This window comes from Mya arenaria, chromosome 1 (genome assembly GCF_026914265.1).
Source record: "Mya arenaria isolate MELC-2E11 chromosome 1, ASM2691426v1".
Classification (NCBI taxonomy): Eukaryota; Metazoa; Mollusca; class Bivalvia; order Myida; family Myidae; genus Mya; species Mya arenaria.
The window spans coordinates 11603884-11628183 of NC_069122.1; the positions used below are offsets into that span (position 1 = coordinate 11603884).

The 24300-nt window shown below is 35.7% G+C and overlaps 1 protein-coding gene across 1 annotated transcript; it reads right to left on the reverse strand.

Annotated features, from left to right (window-relative positions):
* Nucleotides 1-15638: 15638 nt before the first annotated feature.
* Nucleotides 15639-19189, reverse strand: LOC128222288 (neuronal acetylcholine receptor subunit alpha-6-like). The gene is made up of 4 exons (XM_052931291.1): nucleotides 19018-19189; nucleotides 17675-17877; nucleotides 16797-16904; nucleotides 15639-15872 (listed from the first exon to the last, which is right to left on the reverse strand). The coding sequence occupies exons 1-4, from the start codon at nucleotides 19187-19189 to the stop codon at nucleotides 15639-15641; spliced, it is 717 nt and encodes a 238-aa protein (XP_052787251.1).
* Nucleotides 19190-24300: the final 5111 nt, after the last annotated feature.

Genomic DNA, 24300 nt, shown 5'->3' on the forward strand with positions numbered 1-24300 from the left:
CACGGAAGCATTAGTTGGCCAACTTCAGTTTAGGAAACAAATTCTTAAAAGCTGTGGATCAAAAGAGCTTTTCCAGAAACAGTATAAGGGAACAAAATTTTCAGTTGACCAGCTGGAAGAAAATTTGAAAACTATAATTGCTATAAATGCAAACCTTGAAAACAAAGATCCCCAAGAAAACCGACCTATAACATACACCAATATAGACTCTGCGAAGGAAAATGTAATGGAAGAAAAAAGTTTGCTTGCAACAAGAATTAAGTCATCTAGACATAAACTGAAACTTCAACAGCAGAAAAACCTACTTCCTAAGTTCATTGATGAACCACATCTGTTCGTTGGAAAGTCCATTCAGCAAAAGTTTAACATTCCTGATTCAAATGAAATTGAATGGTTTAATGGTGAAATCTTAAAACTTATTAATATAGATGGTTTAAATTCTACATACCAGGTCAAATATGAAGATGGTGAGCTTAGTTCTTACAATCTTTTGGTTGATTTTGAGAAAGGGGACGTTATTATTCTGTGAGATTGTTCTAGTGCTATGGACATATAAACATGTCAACAAAACTGTTTTGTTTACTAAAGACAAAAAACTTTTTTGGGTATGTCTTCTGTTACTGATCTTTAATACTGAAATGTATTACATGCAATCATTTGATGTGATTTAATGTTTACACACTGTATATATCATGTATGTGACATATAGAATTAGTAAGTTATCAAATATTACCAGTTTAACTTCAATAATAATAATTGATACATCTTAAAATGGAAATACTTTATAAACATTGAGTGGACGTATATTAAGTTAAAGCTTACAAAGACTTGAAACATACATAAGACATAAATGAAACAATGAACACCATCCATTTTCAACTATTGCCTGATAAAAACACCCACATTTGCAACAAAAATGTAGTCTCTTTAACTATTATTCTCATATAAACCATTTATACCTATAAACTGAATACACAGTGATCAAATTATAATGTTTTGAACATCATAGTGCACATACAAAAGTTTATGTGTAAATATGTAATATATTGTATAATGCAGCGGCGGCCATTTTGTCCGCCATATTGGATATTTTGCATGTAATTATTTTTCAAAGTTTTCCGTATGTCATAACATATCAGTAAATATAAACTTTATTATTCGTATTTAGTTGTCACAATTGGTTTTTTTAATGAAAGTCCAATGTATGTTGCTATTTCCTTACCATAGGCGGCCATTTTGTCCGCCATTTTGTCCGCCATTTTGGATTTTTGAATTTTATCAATTTTCTAAAATATTCTATACATCATAATCTTTCGGAATATGTATACTTTCCAATATCTCTGACTTGACACGGGCATTTCATTTTAATGAAATGCAAGATTTCACAAATAAACGGTGCCATTTTTATACAGTTGTCATATAGAGCTTGTAATTACAAAAATGTGCCATTTTTCAGGGACTAAAATGCTTATAACTTTGCTTCTACTGGGAATTTTTTCACCAAATAAAATTTTTCGTGATTGTATAAATGTCCCTTTTCCAGTAGTACATGTTAAAACCATTTTAATAGTTTTTTTCTTTTTTCACTGAACCCCCTACAGTATGGCTGAATTGTCTTTTCTAAATGAGGACCTACGAGACCAAAACTATTATACATGGTTACATTAGGCAGAACCAACCTTTTAATGAGTTTGCAATTGAGAGACGTTAAAGCTTGAGAAACCCAAACTATTATATGAGTTAACACTATGCATGCACACAATAGTATATGGATTAACACTTGGCAGACCCAAACTGTTGTGTAAGTAGCGTCAAGAAACACATGCGAGACCACAACGTTTAAGCAACAGCTAATTGCTGGTAAGTACTTGACAGTCTGGGTCTGTAAAGCAATTTGTAATATGCAATAGACCGTCAAATAAGCTCAGACTAGTTTATATTCCGTTGTCTTCGTCTTTGGTTACTATTTTAAAACTGCAAATTTGAAATCAAACAATCGGTGGGTGTGTGCATGTGAGTATGTGTGTGTTTGTGAGCGTCTATGTAGAATTGTTGAAAAAAAATAAACACAATCGAAGGTATCCATCCACGAATAAGTGAGCCGAACATGTTACGGTTATGAGCAATGCGTTCCACTGAACGTTTTACGAAATAGAATCGGCGGAAACTATGCAAAAATATTGTTTGTGTTAGCGTCTGACATAATAAACAGGACAACAGTCCGTTCGTTGCTTCATTCATATATCATCAACTTGATGTCAAAGGCTAAAACATAAACATCATAATATCTGGGAACTACTTTCATATTGATTTGATAGTAACCGTTATGTTCTCCCCATAATGCATACATTTTAACATAGTTGACACATGAGGAAAACTGTATGCCATTCATTGAATAATGTACATGTAAACGTTTAAGCGTCCGACCAGGAGTTAACTCAAAGGAATCTTTTAGGACGTTGCGGGTGAAGATCTGAAACATGTGATGGATGAAACAAAACAAATCTCAGAGTTTCGATAGTATCCTTTAATGAATTCAAAATAATACACAATCCATGTCGAATTGGAAAAGCAATTGACATTCCAACCAATGTCATAGAGACGCTAGTGTGTGTAACCTTTACACAGAATGAAAACGATCAAACTAATGGGCATTTTCTAAATTTACCGAATTATTTTTATCCTCCATTACCGTGGAAAATTAATTGACCTTCCCAGCAGGGAAACAAACCTCCTCAATTGTGACAGACTGTTCCATGTGAACCATACCTTAGACAACATTTAGCTGTATCAGGATTGAGAGAAATATATTTGACATTGTTTACCAGTGTCAGACTACGTAAAATGTCTTTTATCACGGCTTTTATTGGCCTGAACGAATTGTCTATAGCGGTTTCAGATGCATTAGCAATAACACATGAATTGAATAACTTGTATCTGTAAATGCGTCAAATAAAATGTCATTTACCCTCTACAGGAAAGTAAAGAAGTATGTTACAACATCGGTATATTGTAGCATAGGACAAACATAAAGTACTCGCATTCAAATTTTAAATGAGATACTTATTGAAGTTGTTGTATACATTAGGTTAACAACTGTAGTGAAAGGTACATATACTAGTAAGAACTGAGAAAGGACAGCTGTATTGAAACAAGCGTATAGTTAGTACTGCGAAACGGCAGCTGTATTAAACGATACATATACTTAGTACTGAGAAACGGCAGCTGTAGTGAATGATACATATAGTAAGTACTAAGAAACAGCAGCTGTAGTGACCGATACATATAGTTAGTACTGAGAAACGGCAGATGTAGTGAATGATACATATAGTTTGTACTGATAAACAGCAGCTGTAGTGAACGATACATATAGTAAGTACTGAGATACAGCAGCTGTAGTGAACGATACATATAGTAAGTACTAAGAAACAGCAGCTGTAGTGAACGATACATATAGTTAGTACTGAGAAACGGCAGCTGTAGTGAATGATACATATAGTAAGTACTAAGAAACAGCAGCTGTAGTGAACGATACATATAGTTAGTACTGAGAAACGGCAGATGTAGTGAATGAAACATATAGTAAGTACTAAGAAACAGCAGCTGTAGTGAACGATACATATAGTTAGTACTGAGAAACGACAACTTTAGTAAACGATGCATATAGTTAGTACTGAGTAACGTCAGCTGTAGTGAACGATACATATAGTTAGTACTGAGAAACGACAACTTTAGTAAACGATGCATATAGTTAGTACTGAGTAACGTCAGCTGTAGTGAACGATACATATAGTTCGTACTGAGAAAAGACAGATGTAGTGAAATAACAGCCAGTACTGTAAAACGACAGCTTTGGTAAACGATACATATTGCTAGTACTGAGAAAAGACAGCTGTAGTAAAATATACATATATTTTGTTCTTAGAAACGACAGCTGTAGTGAAAGGTACATTTAATCAATATTGAGAATCGACAGCTTTAGTGAAAGGTACCCATAGTGAGGACTGGGGAACAACGGCTTAAGTGAAAGGTGCATTTATTTAGAACTGATCATGAGGAACAACAGCTGTAGTAAAGGTTACACAACGTTAGGAAAAGAAACGACATCTATAGCGAATGGTACATTTAGTAAGAACTGGGAACGTTTAGAAAAACACATAAAATACTTTGAAAAGTATTTTTTGATGAACAAAAATACAATTCAGCCCAATAAAATGTTTGTGATTTATGATTTCAAGGCACTTGAAAGTTTCTCAGTGTATTTTGTAAGAGAGATGTTTCAGAAACACAAATACACGACCTCGATGTTATTGGGACTGTGTACGGACATCAATGGGAGGTGAAATTACAAACTACACCGAAGACAAATAAGCAGGATTAGGTCATATTCGTAACAAAATTTGCATTGCTTTAAAAAAGATTTGTGCTTAATCTTCTATTAAGTATTTTTATGCGTATCTTCCGTGTGGCATTTCCTAATTAATTCCTCTTTGATTTCCTAATGCCTCATGATAATTTTATTACATATGACTGCAAGTTCTCAGTAATAACTGGTGTTTATAAAATTCCATTTAATACCTGTAAATTGGTTTTAGGGTTATCGCGGTGATCATTTCTACTTGTTGAAATCGATCATTAGTATATATAATTATGTTTAAAACCACCATCTTACTCCCATCACGTGAACCGCAATATTGTATTATCAACCATTATGATTGAGTTACCAAACATTCTTTAAAAACATTCAAGTGTTTGTCAGACTTATGAAAATATTGCTATGAAAACATTGCTTTGTTAACACTTTGGAATATCACATTCAACTTTTGTAGAGTGCATTAAACTTGAAGCAAACCATCCAGAACGCTCGTTCCTATCAAACTCTGTGAAAACTTGTTTTGTACTAAAATAAATGGCCGTATTGATTAACTGTATGCCTATCCTGATACGAAATTGTATTAATGTGAACATTTGCCTTGAACTTATAATCTCCTTAGTGTGTATCCATAGTTGTAGAAAACTGCGACGTGTTCATTCATAAACAATTTTGTCTGTATTGATAATCCATTATCTATCAACATATTTTAAGATATAACAATGCGCATTTGTCTTAAACAAGATGGTGTTTTTCATTTCTTTATTCATTCTTAAGAATATTTCAAAAACAATTCATTGGGTTATGAGTTTATATTTGAATGTTATGAATGTTGTATTTTACGATTAAAATGTGACTCTGCAATTTCTCTCACATAAAATAACAGAGCTCTTACCGTCCAATACGTCGCGTGGGGATATATTACAGCAATATTTCAGTCATACGCTCGCCATGTATTGCACAGTAAGCTTGCCAAAACAGCTAAATGTGTTATTTGACATTAACCAAAACTGATCGCGTTATAGGCAATACACAATATTGATATTCAAAATGAATGCAATAGCCAATGAGTAATAATGTTTATTAATATTGTGGGTGGAAGTCCGGCGAGAAAATTCAGTCTTTCACCCCTACTACGTTTAATAATTAGAAATCGGGCATGAAAAGCACATCCTAAATATGCTTAACAACCCAGAAATGTTCCTATTGATAGAAACGTACCAAATCATATCACGGTCATGAAATCTTTTAGAGCGTCCCCTATCTATGCATAACATCGTCGGATTACCGAAAACCAATTACCAGCAACACACGACATTCAAAGATTAGCAGATGACGCTTTATCGTTCAGAAAGTTTGTGAATGAGGCAGGTTTGATCAGATGAATGTATCAGAAGAATGAATTTCTCTTCTCTAGTTTCCACTCTGACAAAGGGGATGTGAAACAAAAGGATAGAAATGAACCATCTGAACTAAGGGCTTCTGTACTTAATTTGCAGTGGTGTTATTCAATATGCAATCCATACATCGTATGGTCATATATATCTCGCAATATGATTAGCTGAATCATTTTAAGATCCAATTAAGACCAAAATTAAATACCATTTATGTATATAAAAGACTCATCTGGACCCCATTGAAATGAAACATCTTACATGTATCTAGACAAAACCTGTAATTTGTTAGCACGTCATTTCCTCAACTTTGTTACCACTTTTACTACAAGGCAACGTTAAGTTCCCACATAAATGTGGAATTATATGGAACAAGTGACACTTTGAAAATTTAATTTTCATAATATCGACTTACAACCCCCTAAATATTTCGACTGTGTTGTAAAGGTCATTTCAGAATAAACATCGTATTTCTGGAACTGTATTACAGACCATTTTTAGTACGTGATCAATGGACTTCGTTGGTGTTGTCTTAAATTATGGTAAAACAACGGCATGGTCTAATCTTTTAGGCAAGTGTATGGTTTTGAATGATCTCTTATCCAGACTGTATTTCGCCTGCGTAAAGTGCTGTAAGCCTCCTTGAACTTTGGCCACTGTCTGGGTGTTTACTTCGAATTTCGATATTCGCCTACGTCTCTAGTCTCAGACTCAGAAACGGAAGCATTCAAATGTTACAAAGACAAATGCTATCATTACTTCAGATTCAAGATAGAAAATTAATGTAAAAACCAATTATTTGTCACACATTCAGCAATTTTCCTGAATAAAATTCAGATTTACATTTAAATAAAGGTTCGAGTAAAACTCATTCTTTTTTTAATTCTAAATGGCATCTTTTTTATTCTGTTTTCATAATATAATTAAAATGTACATATAGTTCATCTTTCAAGAAGAAAATTTTGTGCAAAACTTACCATAAACGCTCTGTTAGAAGATATATTACAATGATACGACGGAATGCAGTTTTGAGTCATGAGTTTGCACTCTGACTTGAGACTGCAGGGGCGTATACAGGAATTGACGTTAAAGAGGGCGTAACGAATGAGCACAGCCTTTTGACATCCACCTCACCCTCAGAATCTAAATTTAGATGTTTAAAGTGTTGGCATTTTTTCTTAAATTTATTTATTTCATTAATTCTTGTCTGGTGCCAAATTGTCTGTAATTTTTAACTTTTTTTTCTACGATATTGTTACAAAAGTAAGTTTTGAAAATTTAAGCCCACCCCTTAATCGATAAGTGACTGTTTATTGACATGGACCCGGGTCATTCATTGATTCTTTTATCATATAGGCTTCCGGTGCTATCTCTATATTTTCGATTGTATTGTTTACTTCTGATTCTTGCAGGAAGCAAAATACTGCTAAAGCTAGCGTACTTGCACTAGAGTTGAGCCGTTTAAATTTGAACGCTTATGTTAGCTTATATTCGGCCTCATACATTTTAACGGCAAAAGCAATACTGACGCTTAAAATATGTGCTATAATAGACAGACCCAGTTTATAAAAGAGATTTTCTTAAGCGGTCGTTATGTCGACAGACTTGACGGAGAAGGATAGGTTGAAATCGCTTTGTGAACTGTCAAGATATTTTCGTATTATGTTATCAACCGGTGTGTCCTATTAGTCGTAAGTGGGAGAGAATGAAGTCCAATACCAATTTCAGAGGTATGCACTATTTATTTCGTACCATTACTACATATACATAGAAAAATAAGTGTGACACTTTTAACTTCCAACATCATTTGCAAAAACACAGGATTCCTCTCAATCCAGAATGAATTTATTGTCACGGACACCCATTTAAAAAAGTGTCACGTTCACCTGCTATCAATTGTTCCTAAAGGATCCAAAATGCAGTTTTTTCCACATCAACCAATTAATGTGAAAAACACATAGAGTTGTCATCGGTCAAAAGTGATGTTTAACAGTTTGCAAAATATGTCAGTTAGGACCGATTTCAATTAAAATCAAGATGAAATATACAAACCGTAATACTTTATGTATTATGCACCTTCGAGTACATTTTTATATATTGGTTTGCATATAATGTATACAACAGCAAGCAAATACCCTTTAAGCTATACCAGAATTGTATGTGGTCACCATGCATCAACATTGATATTACGGTCAGAGAGCAATTTTTGGGTCGGACATCTTAAATGTGTTGGATTCTATATGTAATTTGTGTAGTGAAAATTCGATTCATTCATACCTGAAATTGAGCCGAACGTATATCTTCAATCCCCGAAAAGGCGAAAGATAATGCAGAGAAATGGATGCGTTTGTCAATTAAACTAAATCATCCTGAACGATTGGTCGATGAAGATGTGATTCATTAACATCAAGTTGGCACTAAAATTCATCAATCCAAAGAGGCAGCTATGCCCAACCAAGTACAAAAAGTCCACAGTATCTACATGGTCTATAGGTATGCATGTTCATAGACGAGACCGATTGAATAACAGTTGTTGCTTTTCTGGCGGTCAATATAACAAACCAGTTTGTCTCGTTATTATCGATTTTTGACAGTTGGCAAACAATCAGGCAAGGACGGCGATATTGTAACGTTGCAAAGCACTTTACACGGTGTTCTGTAATAATCACATGCAGTCTGATAGTCATGTCGTTTTAGCAATATAATCAACACTAATAATACAATGCAAACTACATAAACAAGCCCAGAAGTCGAACATAAAAATAAATGTGTTTATAGGCACGGGCAAAGGCCGAAACGAGAATGAATAAGACGCACAAGCGTATAAACATCACATACATATATACAAAAACCACAGACAGACAAAACACTAATCAAATTTTTTTTATCGATACATGGCGGAGAAACCGCCTTGGAACGCCCAGTGAAACACGAGTTCACTTAAACACGGGTCTACTTGGGGCTTAATTTATCTGTATGACCATATCCTCACATGTGTACAAACATTTGTCGTCACTGTAACCACTCTGGAATACCCAAAGAGAAGATTTATAAACAAATGCAAACGTCAGAATTTGTCTTTATGATATGCGACGACCAACGTTCTACACAATTTTCATTTAAAGATATATAACTTACAAAGGTAATCGATCTGAACTAAAATGTGTTTTACCAGGAGCCAAAAATTAAAACAATAACCGTATCAATTTGACAACATGATGTCATATTCGCTAAATCAATCGAGAAAAATATCTCAGACTAGACAAACATTATAACAAGAGACATTAACAAGTTATAACTGATGTGAATACCAATCAGTACAGGCAAATGAATCACATCAATACAAGCTATCTTGTCGTGTAATGTTCATATATGTTTGCTGATTGTTGCTTCAGTTACAGTGATGTGTTATTTGTAGAAGCCAGATAGTATTTTTGCAAGACCTCTTGAAAATTAGTTTGTCTGCATTAGCAATAACTTGAACAACAATCAAAGAATACTAAAGTTATCCGTTTAACAATTGAATTACTGAAAAAGGTTTATTAGTTTGAAAATAGCTACATCTAACATACAAATATGCTAGAAAATGGTTTGAAAATTTATAGAGGTGGTACATCCTATATTGGTATTGAAAGATTAGCGCATCGCCGTATTGAAAAAGCAATACAAATTGGGGTAAGCTTTACCATGTGCATTTTACGCAGTCCGCTCAGTTAAATAAATGTATTTTCTAAGGCGTTACTGAAATCCTGATGTATTCGTCAGATTGCAATTTTCTGACTCAATAGCCTTTCGTATGATCTTTGGATAAATATTTCACTCTGTAATTGGTTTGCGTTAACCGCTAGGTGTCAGCTGAAAAAAGCGAAATTTCTTAATTGTTCTAGACACGAAATAACCAATTTGGAAAAACGGCTAAGCTCCTGACAGCCTCCCTTTATAATCTGGTGTAATATATTTGAGGAATATTCAAGAGAATGATTTACGAGAATCAGGCATATGCAGTCATTGTATTTAAATAATGAAATGCCAGTTTTTACCTCTATGCCAGATTAAATGCATTTGACTATATTGTTAGCTCTTAAGGTCTATGTTCAAATGTTACAGTATTGGCTTTTCCGGAGCTCGGCTTAATAGATTAGGCCGTGACAATTACCGGATTCATAAAACACCTTAAGTTAGTGCCTAATTTGAGTAATTGTCTTAAGTTAAATAATTCACTGTTCATATGCTATGATTACTTGATTTTGTCTAAGTAATAATGTCCATGGAATACAGTTTCATCCAGGGACTGTTAGTCTGTTTTTACTTATGTTTGCCGAAGCCATAGCGTTATTGTCAGATACTGTGTACGGTTTGCAAAAACAGTTAAATTTACTTTCAGAACTTTGTGTCACATACAAGTTAAAGGTTAATGAAACTAAAACCAAAATTGATGTCTTTAAAAAAGGTGGAAGACTTTTAACAATTGAGAAATGGTTCTACAACACTACTCCTCTAAAAGTGGTCAATAAAAATTGTTATGTAGGACTTACTTTTACACGACATCATTCATTAAATTGTATGGTACGTGAACTTTGCGTAAAGGGTAAACATATGCTGGTATCATTGTTATGTTCTTTATTTAAATGTGGTCAACTGTCAAATGTAGTATTTTTTAAACTATTTGATGCAGAATAACCTATATGGAGCAGAGGTATGGGGTCTCGGAAATTATGATGACTTCGATAGGGTTCATGTTTATGCATGTAAAAGGTTTATGTGTGCTAAGTTACATACAACAAATGACACTGTTTTAGGGGATTGTGGCAGATACCCAATGTATATAGAATCTTACAAACGTTGTGTAAAATATTGGCTAAAAAATACTAAAAATGCCTGATTATAGATTTGTTAAGAAATGCTATATTATGATGTGTAATGATGACTTACATGGAAGAAATAACTGGGTAACATAAGTACGTGTATGTCTACAATCCATTTTTTAGGTTTTGGTTACATTTAGGACAACCAAAACGTTTGTTCGGAAATATGTTTTATTAAGTCGTTCACAAATAGATTATAATATTTTATGTCATGTTTAAACAGGATTGGCGTAGCAAAGTTAGTAATAGTAGAAAAGTATGCTCATATTTCGAGTTCAATCATTATTTAGATAAGAAAAATATGTGGATGTTTTTAATATCCGAATATTTAGATTTATATATGTATCTTTTAGAACTAGTTCTCACGATTTAGAAATTGAAAAAGGTCGTTATACTGATATCTCAAGGGAACGAGGATTATGCAAAGTATGTCATTTTGAATGTATTGAAAATAAATATCACTATCTATTTGTTTGTGACTTCTACGAGAATCTGCGATCCCAATATATACCATAGAAATATCATGTTAATCCTAGCATTAACAAGTTTAGACTACTTATGGCTTCATCTTATGTTAATCTAGTTAAAAGTGTCTCTACGTATTTGTACCATGCGTTTAATAAAAGAAAAGTTGAACTTGAAAAATGAAATTCTAAAAATCACTATCTATATAAAAAAAAACATATTACTGTATAGTTGTTTCATTGTCTTTCATTGTACTGTTGCACAAGATTGTAAATTAATACTGTATGTCTTTATATTGTAATGTGCCGGTGGCCTTATAGCAAATAAACTTTTTCATTGTCATTGTCTAAAATATTTATTGTCATTACTTGTATGTAATATTCATACAAACCGTTGAACTTTTCTTTTCCTTATTTTCCTTTTTGCTTATGAAAATTTAAGGAAATCAGTTCAATTTAAGAAATGACTGTAGATGTTTTGTTAATAGCGCCCATACTTAAAACAAAGGTAGTTTTCCGTGTATCAGTATCTAACACCCGACTTGTTAAAATGAACCAAGAGATCCAGGTATCGGATCACCTTGTAAATCAATCTGTTTATTCATCTCTGCTGAGAAAACAGAATTTCAACAAATTATCTAGTGCTTGTGTGTGCCTTGCTTATCCGTTGAAAATAACCTTTAAATTGATTTGCCCATCAAGTATTTGCGACAACTAAGGCATCGTGTATAGAATATCATTTAGAAAACACATTCAAATGCAGTATAAGAGAAAAGCTTTTCATTGAACAAATCTGAGACCACTAAATACATTTCCTTTGATCCGCTGTAGATCATTTATCGATTTGCAAGCGGAATATCAATGATCACTTGAGTTTTATAACCCCGACATCATCAATTGAATAAAAATTACCCCTTTGAACATTAAACAACATAATTTCTTATAATTTAAATATTATTTGTTGGACGCTTAAATAATTATTCGATACAATTATGAAATCCTGCGTAACAGTACAAACAAAAATGTGAATATATAACAAAAAAAGTAGATCCGGCATGTTCAGCGAGTAGTTTTAAACCACAAATTATTTGGCTTCAAACATATAAAAAAGGGAAAGATAGCCAACATTTGGTTTTACCAAGCTTTGATTCATTTTTGTAAGTTAATAATAAGAAAAGAAACACGTGTTATTCTGCGTATTTAATTCCTAATTATGGTAATTTGCCTTAAATGTAGTCTATGAAGTCCTGTAGTTTCAATTGTGGTGAGTGACTCATACAATAATACATGATTGACTATGGCTTTTGGTTGATAATTGCTTCAGTAGGAATAATAATTACCTGTGGGTAATTTTTTCAATGGGGCGAAACTAACTGCAAGTCATGGTAAACCATGTCTTATCCCGTAAAATACTTTGGTATAGGATTATGTCAATGATTTGAAAAGGTTTTCATTAAAATTAATTGAAAAACAACATAGGATATGATTAGCACAAAGGTAAAATTTGAGACATAACACATTGGTTTTAATAGGCGTAATGTATTGAAAAAGAAGGAATTTAAAATTTAAAAACAAACCTCTTCTCACGTGTTTTCGGAAGAAGACCGCATAATTTCCTTCTATTCTGCAAATATATCGTGTTTATACATTGTAAATCTAAGTTACCTTTAATCATCATATTTAACTCGTGAACATTAATTAAATTCTTATCGTTTACAGTTTGCATATTAAAATATTTTCCATCATAAAATCTTAACCAAAACAGGGTGCATAGGTACGCAAAAAGCTTTTATACTGGCCTTCTTTCAGTCGAGTGAAATGATACGGATTTTTGATGCTTTTCGTCTGTGTCCATTGTGGTCAATCTCCTCCACAATTTTCTGTTCATATATGTAATGTCTAAAGGTAAATATGAGCTGGCTGAAAATGCCGTATTACTCAGAATTGTCAACTGAGAGTTTAGCGGTTTTCCTTGCCGATGGAAGTTGTTTATATAATCATGGTCATTGTAGTTTATATATTCTGCGCCAGTAATTGCTATCACTATATGTTTAATTGTCTGTATTTTTTCAATATCAATAGACTAGTAAGTCACAACATGTTATGATTATAAATCCTTACGAAAAAGAGTGTCCAAATTATAAATTGTCGAAATATTTATTGTTCAAATGTAATTGGTGTAAATCAATTTACTCAAACACATAAACTATTAAATGAATGCAAATACAGTGTTATATACACTATCTACTATTTCCCACGTGTTGATAGATATCTTTTTGCTTGTTTAACGAGATAATTGCTCAGATATTTTGATAATGAATGGATAAGTGTACCCTAGTCTTCGTTTACTTTAACATCGAACGACTATGAGGAATAAAACACCGCGAAAGGGCTAGTCTTTAGACGAACTATTGCCACTTGATCAAGTCCTTTTAAGAAAAAAATATATGGTCTAGGATTTAAATAATAAGGCCACTTTAATAGAAATTTGAATTGCAAAATAACTTCGGCCTTAACGGAAAACGCAGACGTGGCACATGGATTGATCAAACGTTCGACGGATTTCAACCATCTGTACAAGTTGATGATTCAGCAAATCCTTTTCTTAAACGTTTAAAGAAAACTGACATTTATTGATAAAAAAATGAAGACATATTGTAGCATCTTACTGTTTTACTCTTATCCATATTCTAAAAACGACTTTGAAAATGAAAATAAATTTTCCGTACATAAACGTTCATTCAAAGCACACATTTAATGTTTACATTGTCGTTTGTAAGAGATCTCCACTTGAATTGACATAGAGTGCATTGTGTACACATTAGCTTTGTAGCTTTGCTAATGCATGGATTTGTCATAGAAGGATATTTATGTCAGTAAAAAGTAATAAGAACTATTGTAAAGACACTTTCGTATACTCAATGTTGTTCCAGAGTGTGGTTTGTACTGTAGGAAAAATCAAAGTGCCAAGATAATACTCAGTTGTCCGGCTTCGTGACACCCAACCGATTTGCCGTGCTCAAACACCGGGTTCGAACCGGAGATGCTTTGGTGAGAGGAGAGTGCGGTATACAGGACAACCGTTTTAGCTCTGAATGCACATTTTGCTGGAGATAATGTCATATACTTTCCAACACAGAGTTTGGCACGTTCATCACAAGGTTTCAAACTTTATTTGTCAATTGGAACGTTAGTTATCATAATACATTATTTGTAATGTGAAGTGAATATAATTTTATTAATTGATAATCAAATAATGGTTATTTACGATGCTTAAAAGCAAAAACCATACAGAAACAAACATATACAATAACATAAAGAAATAAAAACTCCCAAAATCTTGAAAAAATCATTCACCATAAGCATATATTGTACATGATTGACAATTGGGTTTGCACAAGTAGATTTCTTTCTTAAAAGCTAAATAAAATAACAAAATGAATATCTGTTAAAGCATTATTTGCAATAACTTTTCATAATATTGATTTGAACGCTTCTTATTTTAAGGGATCACAACTGTTTTTATAAAAATAACATCGTCGGATATGTTCAGTACTTCCTGTATTCGATAACATTAGAACGCTTAATTGCGCTTCAAACTTTAAAAACTTTTACTGTGCTTTTTAGTTTTTTTTGTTCAAAATTGTTAAATAGTTTTCGCGTTGCATTTCAACAAAATAATACAACATACAAATTGTGACATTTTCCAAAATGCCAAAATTAAAGAATGATTTAAACTTCTTTGAAAATAACATTTTTTTTGGACAAAATAATTTTAATTCACTTTTTCTCAGTCTGAAGAGAAAATACTAAAATGAATAAGTCAATTTCACGACATCATTTTTTGGCTTGACATATCAGTTCAAATCATATTTTCAAATATAAGACATCTTTCGAGTCGGGTAGATGTGCCATATCCTTACCATTAACGTATAATTGTAATATTACATAGATGCAATCGGTAGCATTTCTTCCATAAACATTCCACAGGTCATTCTTTTTAAACACAAAATTAATGTTCGGGTTTTTCGTAAAATTTCGGCTTGCAAAGCGGTTTTATACCAGACAAAATATATACAAACTAATAATATTAACTTATTTAAATTATTTTTTATGAAAACTTTTGCGACGATGCAAGTAAACTTTCACACGGCTTCTTTCTGCTGATATGGCTTAGTTTCGTCAATTGCCATAGCACGACATGTACCTTTTGAAACACAATAAAATGCCAATCTGAACACACGCTACCTCGTGCGTTTAGTGGTAAACCAGATTCTAGTTGTTTACCGAGAACAAAAATCACCTGACAAAACGTCGCCTCTACTTTGGCTAATTCCAAGAAAAAAATAATCCCTTTGGGGAGAACTATCACACTTCAATCACCAGCTTGGAACATTACAGTGCAAGTTGTGGTTAAAGTCACAGCCACAAAAATTGTCAAGAGAATTCTATTAATTATCCTAGCAACATGTTGCCACTCTAACTTAATTCTCTCTGAAGTCTTGTTCAGCTATCCTTTTCTCGTTCATCTCAATTGTAGCATTTACTCGCGATAAAACTCTTTAATGAAAAAGGTTTCAACATTTTCAATAGAATTCCCGCCATTTTCCGTAATGTTTGAGAAAGGGAAATTACTCTGAGTTGCTTGTTGACTGCTACTTCCGGTACTGGTGGTACCCATATGTGGAGCGAAGCCATTACAAGATGGCGTTGCAGTGGCGTCCGGTCTTACTCGTGAACTGAACGGATGATGTTCATTAAGCTGCTTCAGTATCAGCTGAATGAAATGAAAACCCGTTATCCATACAACTGTATGGAACTTGAAAGGATAATCAGTACTTTGCGTGGCCAGGGTTTTTTCATTGCTTTGGTTATTTGAGGTGTTTATACAGACATGAACATTTGTCTCCTTAAAACTTAGAACTTTCCAATCAATAGCATTATTGAAACCACGTGTTCTAATCAGTCAATGGAAATCAACCTTGCCATTGTTGCTGCAAAATCACGCGAGTGTACATCGTCTGAGACAATACTTTTTTATTTCCATCTCATCCCTTTCCTTCAACAAAGTTCATTATTTTTCCACCTTGATTGTCTCATTTAATATATTATGTCTTCCATTTATAAACTTGAAAGGATTATTTCATTAGATTATTACATGTATGTTGTTAAATATTTTGCTTCTTTTGCAAATATTTGCAATTATCTATATGCACCTGTTTTTGGATTGTATGTTTTATCTGGCGGTTTGTGGCTATGAATCGAAATCCAAAATGCATACAACCAGAGTATACAATAATTATAACCAATGTATACAATTGTTATTGCATTTCAATAAATATGGTCAGATACAAACATAACTGGTCTGGTGTTGATTTTTGACCAGCTAGGGATGTAATAAACATAGCCTTGTATTACACATACATACAGTTAGTTTAAAATCAAAATTATTAATCATTTTTATTTGTTAAATGGGTGTCTCATACTTTTATCTAAAGGCACTAAAGTCTTAGTCGTCCCGTATGCAAACTGGCATGATGTCCTCTACTGAGATATCAGCAAATATTATTAGATGGATGATAGACAGCACGACTGGGGCATAAAACTTAAAACATACAAACGTCAACTCAAACCATAATAAACAAAAACAAAAACATTAACATAATGAAGGCAACACTCTTTGCAAGATTGAACTACTTACAAATGCTTGAGCTCGCTGCGTGTTTGCCGAGTCTAAACAGGTCTCCTCTTCCCCCGACATCTTGAACCGTGTGTAATGGCCGTCGCTTGTTGACCCTCCCGGCATATACTGCAAGCGGTTCAAAAATTGAACTATGATGCGTTTGCAATTGTTTGTGGCCCAATTATAATTTAAATATTATTAAATTTTCATCTGTTTATCTTTCAAACCACGATGTTGAAAACATTGTAAAAGGAATTGGCAGCATTTTTTATATACAAATGAAATTATCAAAATAGTGTCTCTTTATCTGATCCTTCTAAATATTCATTGTGCATTGTTGTCATGAACGTTTTCGATCGAGTAATCGAGGATTACATAATTAAATCTCTTTCTGATGTTATTGAACTCAATGCTTGCTGTGACACAAACGATTAAACAAAAAAATAGAGCTCTTCTGTTTTCCGTTGAACGCTCTATATATACACTATATGCCAACGAACACGAGGCTGACATCTAAACTCGAAGTTACTCAAATTATCGTAACTCGAGCTTTTCTTGTCATTTTGATTTTTTTCTAGAATATAGCCTGTTTCCTGGTATCAGATTTCAATCAAACGTTGAACCGGAACACTTCTTTTAATTGCACTATTCATGTTGTTGCATTTCCTTCAACATGCATACAAATCCATATACATATCGAAAATTGTACATGTTTAGCCACATTCACCGTCTAATGGTTTTCGTATTCATAGCTGTCATCAAAATTGGTGAAGCGCGGAGCTATTGTCAAACACGAGTTTTCATGAGTCAATACAAGGATCTATATACATCTGTTTGCGTATAGACAAATTGAGTAATGATCAATCTTGAAGCCTACATTTAGTAAAAATCCTTACCGTTGTTGATTCAAACTGTGTCCTTGCGTGTTGTGGTATTTCTAGCGACATGCAAAACAGATTTGAGAAGACACCAAAGCATATAGTCTTGATTGCGCTCGGAACCTCGTGACCGCTGTTGCCCTTGTGGTGTATATTGAGGGTCACAACCGCCATCCCAGTCGCATTAGAAGCAATAAATATGGTAATGCCGTAATATATCCCTGAAATATCAAGTTTTGTCAATGGTTAATGGAGTCAATTTGCAATCAAATGATATCATGTTTTATCAGTACAATGATAATTAAATTGAATGGATTGTCAATGAAGAAGCTTTCTGTAAATAAGAGATGTACTGTGTCCCTGGCCGATCATATGGAACTAGGATAATTGTTCTTTTATTAGCACCAATATGACAAAGTACAATGTCAATGAAACGGGCGAGTGTTTTTTCTCTCAAAAAACACTAATGTTATGACCTTTAGAACAAATTATGTTCTGGTATTTATACAGTTTTTTCTTTTCTTTAATTTGAATCTTTTATAGCCTTACAATAAGGTGTCCGAATTTGTAAAAAAGAGGTATCGAAATGCTACTAGTATTTGTATATGTTTCTGACCACTATTAATTAAGTGCTACGTCACCCAGAAATATGTATTATTTTAAAAGTGTTATCGAAACTGAAAATACGTGCTAAATGTTTAATCAACGTCACACGGGTTTAAGTGGACATACATGTGATAACACATGGATGCACCTAATTGAAATCGTAATGAGCTTTAGAAAACGGCAGCGTTCAAGAGTATCAGTGAGAGATTTGCAAACGTGATACGGTCAAAGTGCGAGTTCGGTTGACATACACAACTACAAGTACAGGTCGAGTTCGGAACCATGGTTATAATCCCGTGTAAAGTAACACATCCGTTTTTTACGATTGTTTACAGATAATAGTGAAATATAAAATAATGAAATAATACGAATTAAAGGCACTGCACAATTCAAAACATTAGCGCTGAAACATTTCTGAAGTTCCTCAATTATTTGAGTCGTATACAGTTCACTTGTTAAGTTAATTATAGTCAAACTTACATCTACCATGTTATATCTATCCATTTTCCTTAATCAGATATGATGAAAATAATCTAGAAAATAAAAGTAACAGTACTTGAGATCATATCGATTTACAAATAAATGCAGACATAGCAACAAGTATTTACTAATGTTACTAAACATCCTAATATCGTTTAAGACAAAATAATAACATGGCCATCTCATCATGGACACTTTTTTTCACCCCGATAGTCTAAATGCGATGATAGTATGTACAGCGTTCGCCTTACTATCGCAAATGTATCTTAACTTACCAATAAGTGGCAGTACGTTTGAAGTAGGTGGCATATTCTCCGCAACAAGCATCATAAAGACGGTCATTGAGAGAAGCGTCGTGATTCCCATGGTCACTTTTTCTCCGCTGTCGCTAGGAATATAAAACCTCAAAAGCGCCACCAGGGTGATGAGGAGGCAGGGTAGAAACATATTAAAAATATAGAATAGAGGCCGCCTCTTGATGTAGATGTAGAAAGTTATATCGGGGTAGGGTTCCACGCAGCAAGAATAATAAACGACGTTGTGTTGCCGTCTCCAGTCACTATCACATTTGAACTGATCCAGGATAAGTGGGTTGTAACGTTATACACAAACACACACGGTTCTGACGGTGGTCAGTTTCATATTTAACATTTGGCAGTTGACATTTAATTTTCATTGCCCTTAATTATTAAATAGTACTTACAGAAATATCTTACATTTTAAGATAGCGATTTCGTGATTTGCTGATTTTAAGTAAAGTTAATCATGTAGTTCTTTTCAATTTTCAGGTGTGCTGACAATTGAAATTTACATTTTGCATTTGTTTTATTTATATTTTATTCCAGTATGTCACAGAACGTTTCTGTGGAAGATGTTGTTCGAGCGATGATGACCCATTTTAATATCACGCCCAAGACATCAACCAAGGTGGAACTGGAAGAAGTGTTGGTAACACAACCGCGGGTCACCCCGACAGTACAACCCCCGCCAGGTTTTCCGCCGATGTCTACACCTTTTAACGGTCACCATTTCAATTTCAATCCACAGGTTTCCAGTTTACACCCATCGATGTTTGCAGTCCCAATGCCGTCATTACCCAAGATTCCGAGTTTTTCTGGAGATCTGCCAACCCCAAAAGGTGAGGTTCAATATATGGTTTGGCGGTATGACGTGCAGTGTTTGATCCGGGCCGGAGACCTGTCGGAAGTCAACATTTTAAAGGTAATTCGTTCATCCCTACGGGGCAGGGCGCGTGAGATGGTGGTACCTTTAGGTGAAGATGCTAGTTTAGCTACTGTTGTTGCGAAGTTAGATGCTATGTGTTCTAATGCATCGTCTAAGGAGGATCTTTTACAACAGTTTTTCAACTCTACTCAACAAGATGTTGAGTCTATAACTACTTTCGCCTGTAGATTAGAAATTCATTTGCAGATGATCATGGACAAAGGCGACATCCTGTCATCTGCCAGGAATGATCTTCTCAGACACAAAGTTTGGACAGGTTTGTCGTCGGATATCCTTAGGTTGCAGACAAGACACAAGTATGATACGGTATGTGACTACAACGAGCTACTACGAGAGTTGCGTCAGGTCGAGGAAGAGATCGCCCGTTCCCAGCCACGCCCCAGTAAAGGTGCTAGCACACGCCCCCGCCGACCAACTCACACGTCAGCCGTTACGTCCCACACGCCATCTACTTCAGATGAGGTACGTAAACAGGTTAGTGAACTGTATGCGCATATGACGTCGTATGACGCCAAGCTTGATCGGTTGATGGAACAACTGCAGGTCAATTTCGGATTTTCTACTTCTAGTAGTGGTAGTTATAGTCGTGGTCGTAGTAGTCGTGGAGGATACGGACGTGGGCGTGGTAGAGGATTTGGGTTCCAGCAGCAGCAGCGCGCACCACAACAGCAACAACAACAACAACAACATGGTTACCAAGGTGTCACCCAAACTTTAGCCACTCCCGTGTATGGCCAACCGGAGGCGGCAAAGAGTGAGGGCCCGCGACACCAGAAAAAACCTTCTGTGGTTAAACCAGAGGTTAGTTTACTTGAAAAACTAGTAGGTCCCTCAAATATAGACCTCATATATTTTAACGGAGTAGAAACCCCAGCTCTTATCGATTCAGGTAGCATGGTAACCCTTTGTTCTAAATCATTTTTCGATTCATTGCAGAACAAACTACCTCTACTTGACGTCAATAGTTTCAATTTAGACGTCAGTGTAGCCGATGGTAGCAAGCTGAATGTTTATGGATACATAGAGACAACAATTTTAATACCATTTTTCTCGAATTTTACAAATGATGTTCCAGTTCTCATTGTTCCTGATGGCGGCCCGAGTCCTGTAGTAGTGGGTACTAATGTGATACGCCGATGTAAGGCAAATTCATTTTAGGAAACATCGCAGGATTCTGTTCCTGAATCGTGGCAAACAGCATTTGACGCTCTGACATGTAACTCCCTGCCAGTGCGATCTACCAATCGACGTACTGTAGAAATGGGACCTTATGAGACGGTTGTGATGAACGGGCTCGTCAGGGGCGTAGCTAACAATGTTTGTCATTTTGTTACAGAGAATTCCAAAAGCGACAAGCCCTACATAGTTCGACCGCAGGTTTTCCAGTCTACTGAGACTAGCGATAGTGTCAAGGTACAGATAAGAGTTTGTAATGTCTCTGCCAAACCTATTAAGATTAAACCTAAGTCTGAGCTGTGTGTTGTAAATGAGGTTAAGATTTTAGATAATTTAGCCTCTGGTATGGGCTCTCCTAGTGATTCTGATTGTACAAATGATACCAAGTCTTTTGCTGAGATGTAAGGTCTAAAAATTGACGTTGACAACTTGACGCCAGACCAAGTCTTACGTACTCGGCAGTTGCTACTGGTTGCTACAGGCAACTGGAAACAAATATTTAGTATTGGTGTCACTGATATTGGCAAGGTTACCTCTATCAAACATAAAATTGTACTCACAGATGACACTCCTTTTAAAATGCCCCATCGTAAGATACTTCCAGCCATGTATGAGGTTAGACAACATTTAAAGGATATGATTGCTTGTGATGTTATTTGGCCATCAGATAGCCCATACTCGTCTAATGTTGTGTTGGTCAGAAAGAGAGATGGCAGTCTGCGGTTCTGTGTCGACTACCGTGTTTTGAACAGCTGAACACGCAAAGATGCCTACATGTTGCCCAGGTTTGACGATACGGTAGATGTGTTGTCAGGAGCAAGATTCTTAACCAAATTGGACCTTAGAGCAGCCTATTGGCAGGTCGAGGTTGAAGAGTCTGACAAAGAGAAAAATTTAAACGTGTTTTTGGATGATATTTTGATATTTTCCAGAACATTCGACGAACATTTGGAGAGATTAGATGCAGTTTTTAGACGCTTAGAGGAGCATGGTCTTAAGCTTAAACCATCTAAATGCGAGCTACTTAAGACAAAGGTAGAGTACCTGGGGCATGTTATTTCTGCCGATGGCATATCGACAGATCCAGAAAAGACACGCGCTGTCTTAGACTGTCCCGTTCCTTTCCAATGTGAAGGAGGTCCTTTTGGGGTTTTGCTGGCTATTATCGTCGCTTTGTGCCAGATTATTCAAAAATCGTCCAGCCTTTAAATAAGCTGCTGGAAGGCCATTGCACGAATAAGAAGTCCCGCAAGTCGAAGAAGAAGGCCAAGTCTCCTGCATCATGGGAATGGGGACAGGACCAGCAGTCCGCATTTGACTTGGTTAAGCTGCTTCTTACTGAGCCCCCTGTTCTAGTTATTGTCGACTACTCTTTGCCTTTCGTGGTTCACGTAGACGCCTCAGGTCTTGGCTTGGGTGCGGTCTTGCTACAGGAGCAGGATGGTAAAGAGCGCATTATAGCTTACGCCAGCCGAGGTCTTCAAGCTGCTGAACGGAACTATCCCGCTCAAAAGCTTGAATTCCTTGCGCTGAAGTGGTCTATCACGAACAAGTTCCATGACTAACTGTATGGCAACACATTTAAGGTCATGACATATAACAACCCTTTGACTTATGTTTTGTCCAGCGCTAAAATCGATGCCACACAACATAGATGGGTAGCGGCCCTTGCCAACTACAATTTTCATATTGTGTATAAGACAGGCAAAACTAATACAGACGCTGATGGCTTGAGCTGAATTGTATATCCGGACGCTGTTAAGGCTGTATGTCTTTCAGTTACGGAGAATGTACCATATGTTTTCAGCCTAGCCGGTGACCCTAATTCTCAAGCTGCAGATGAGATATACGAGTTTCCGACTTTGCCGAGAATATCATGGAAGGAGGAGCACCAGAAGGACCCAGTGATTGCTCGAGTCATACAGATCCTGGATAGCGATTATTTGCCAGGAGAGGAAGGATACCGCAACGAGCCACTTGCAGTGCAGCGTCTCCTTCGGGAACGAAATAGGCTCGTAGTTGTGCAGGGAATTCTATACGGAACGCTACCCAGGACAATCAACCAGTACGGCAACTAGTGGTGCCGGAAACCCACCGTGTGACAATGATCAACGGCGTGCACCGTGATGTAGGACACACTGGCAAGAAGAAGACCATGTGGCTTGCTAGGCAGCGATTTTATTGGCCTGGTTTGGAAGCAGATGTCGACAAGAGGGTCAACGGCTGTCTTAATTGTATCTGCCGCAAAACCCCAACGAAGCCGATGGCTGAACTTCTGCCCATCGTTACAAATCGACCTATGCATTTTGTATGCATTGATTTTCTCAAGGTTGATGTAGGCAAAGGCGGCTATGAAGATATTCTTGTTATAACGGACCATTTTACTCGTTATGCAAAAGCCGTTTCTTGCACGAAATTAAAGCTCAAGCCACAGCTAAAGCCTTGTATGAACATTTCATTGCTAACTTTTCTTTTCCAGAACAATTGCAGAGCGACCAAGGCCGTAATTTTGATTGTAAATTGATAAAATCTTTGTGTGCCCTTGCAGGGGTACGTAAGACAAGGACGACACCGTACCATCCGTCCGGAAACGGCGGATGTGAACGCTTCAACCGGACGCTTCTGAAAATGTTAGGGACCTTGACGGACGACCAAAAACTACACTGGCCGACGTACATAGGACCGTTAGTTTAAGCATATAATTCAACCAAACATGATTCTACTGGGTTTTCACCCTATTATTTATTGTTTAGATGGCATCCTAGGATGTCTATAGATGCTTTTCTAGGAACAGGGAAAGACGAGGACACTGTGAGATCCGTCAACTATGTACAGCGACTCAAGGAGCGCATGAGCTACGCATATCAACTCGCTGGTCAGAGTATTTGGAAGCGTGCCGACATCAATAAAGCCAACAATGACGCCAAGGTCCGCGAGAGTCGCCTAGAAGTAAGAGACAAAGTTCTAGTTCAGAAAGTTGGACTAAAGGGCAGGCACAAACTGGCAGACAAGTGGGAGCGGGACCCTTATGTTATTGTGGGCATTCATAACCCAGATGTTTCTGTTTATCAGGTAACCATGGAGTCTCAGAATGGTCCTGTTCGCACTGTACACATGAATTTTCTACTTCCGTTTGT

Excerpts from the sequence above, each read along its gene's own strand:
- LOC128222288 (XM_052931291.1), bottom strand. The coding sequence starts at position 19,189 with ATGTTTCTACCCTGCCTCCTCATCACCCTGGTGGCGCTTTTGAGGTTT. Across the intron at positions 17,878-19,017 it reads AAACGTACTGCCACTTATTG|GGATATATTACGGCATTACC; the intron begins GTAAGTTAAGAT and ends TTGATATTTCAG. Across the intron at positions 16,905-17,674 it reads CACAGTTTGAATCAACAACG|TATATGCCGGGAGGGTCAAC; the intron begins GTAAGGATTTTT and ends AACCGCTTGCAG.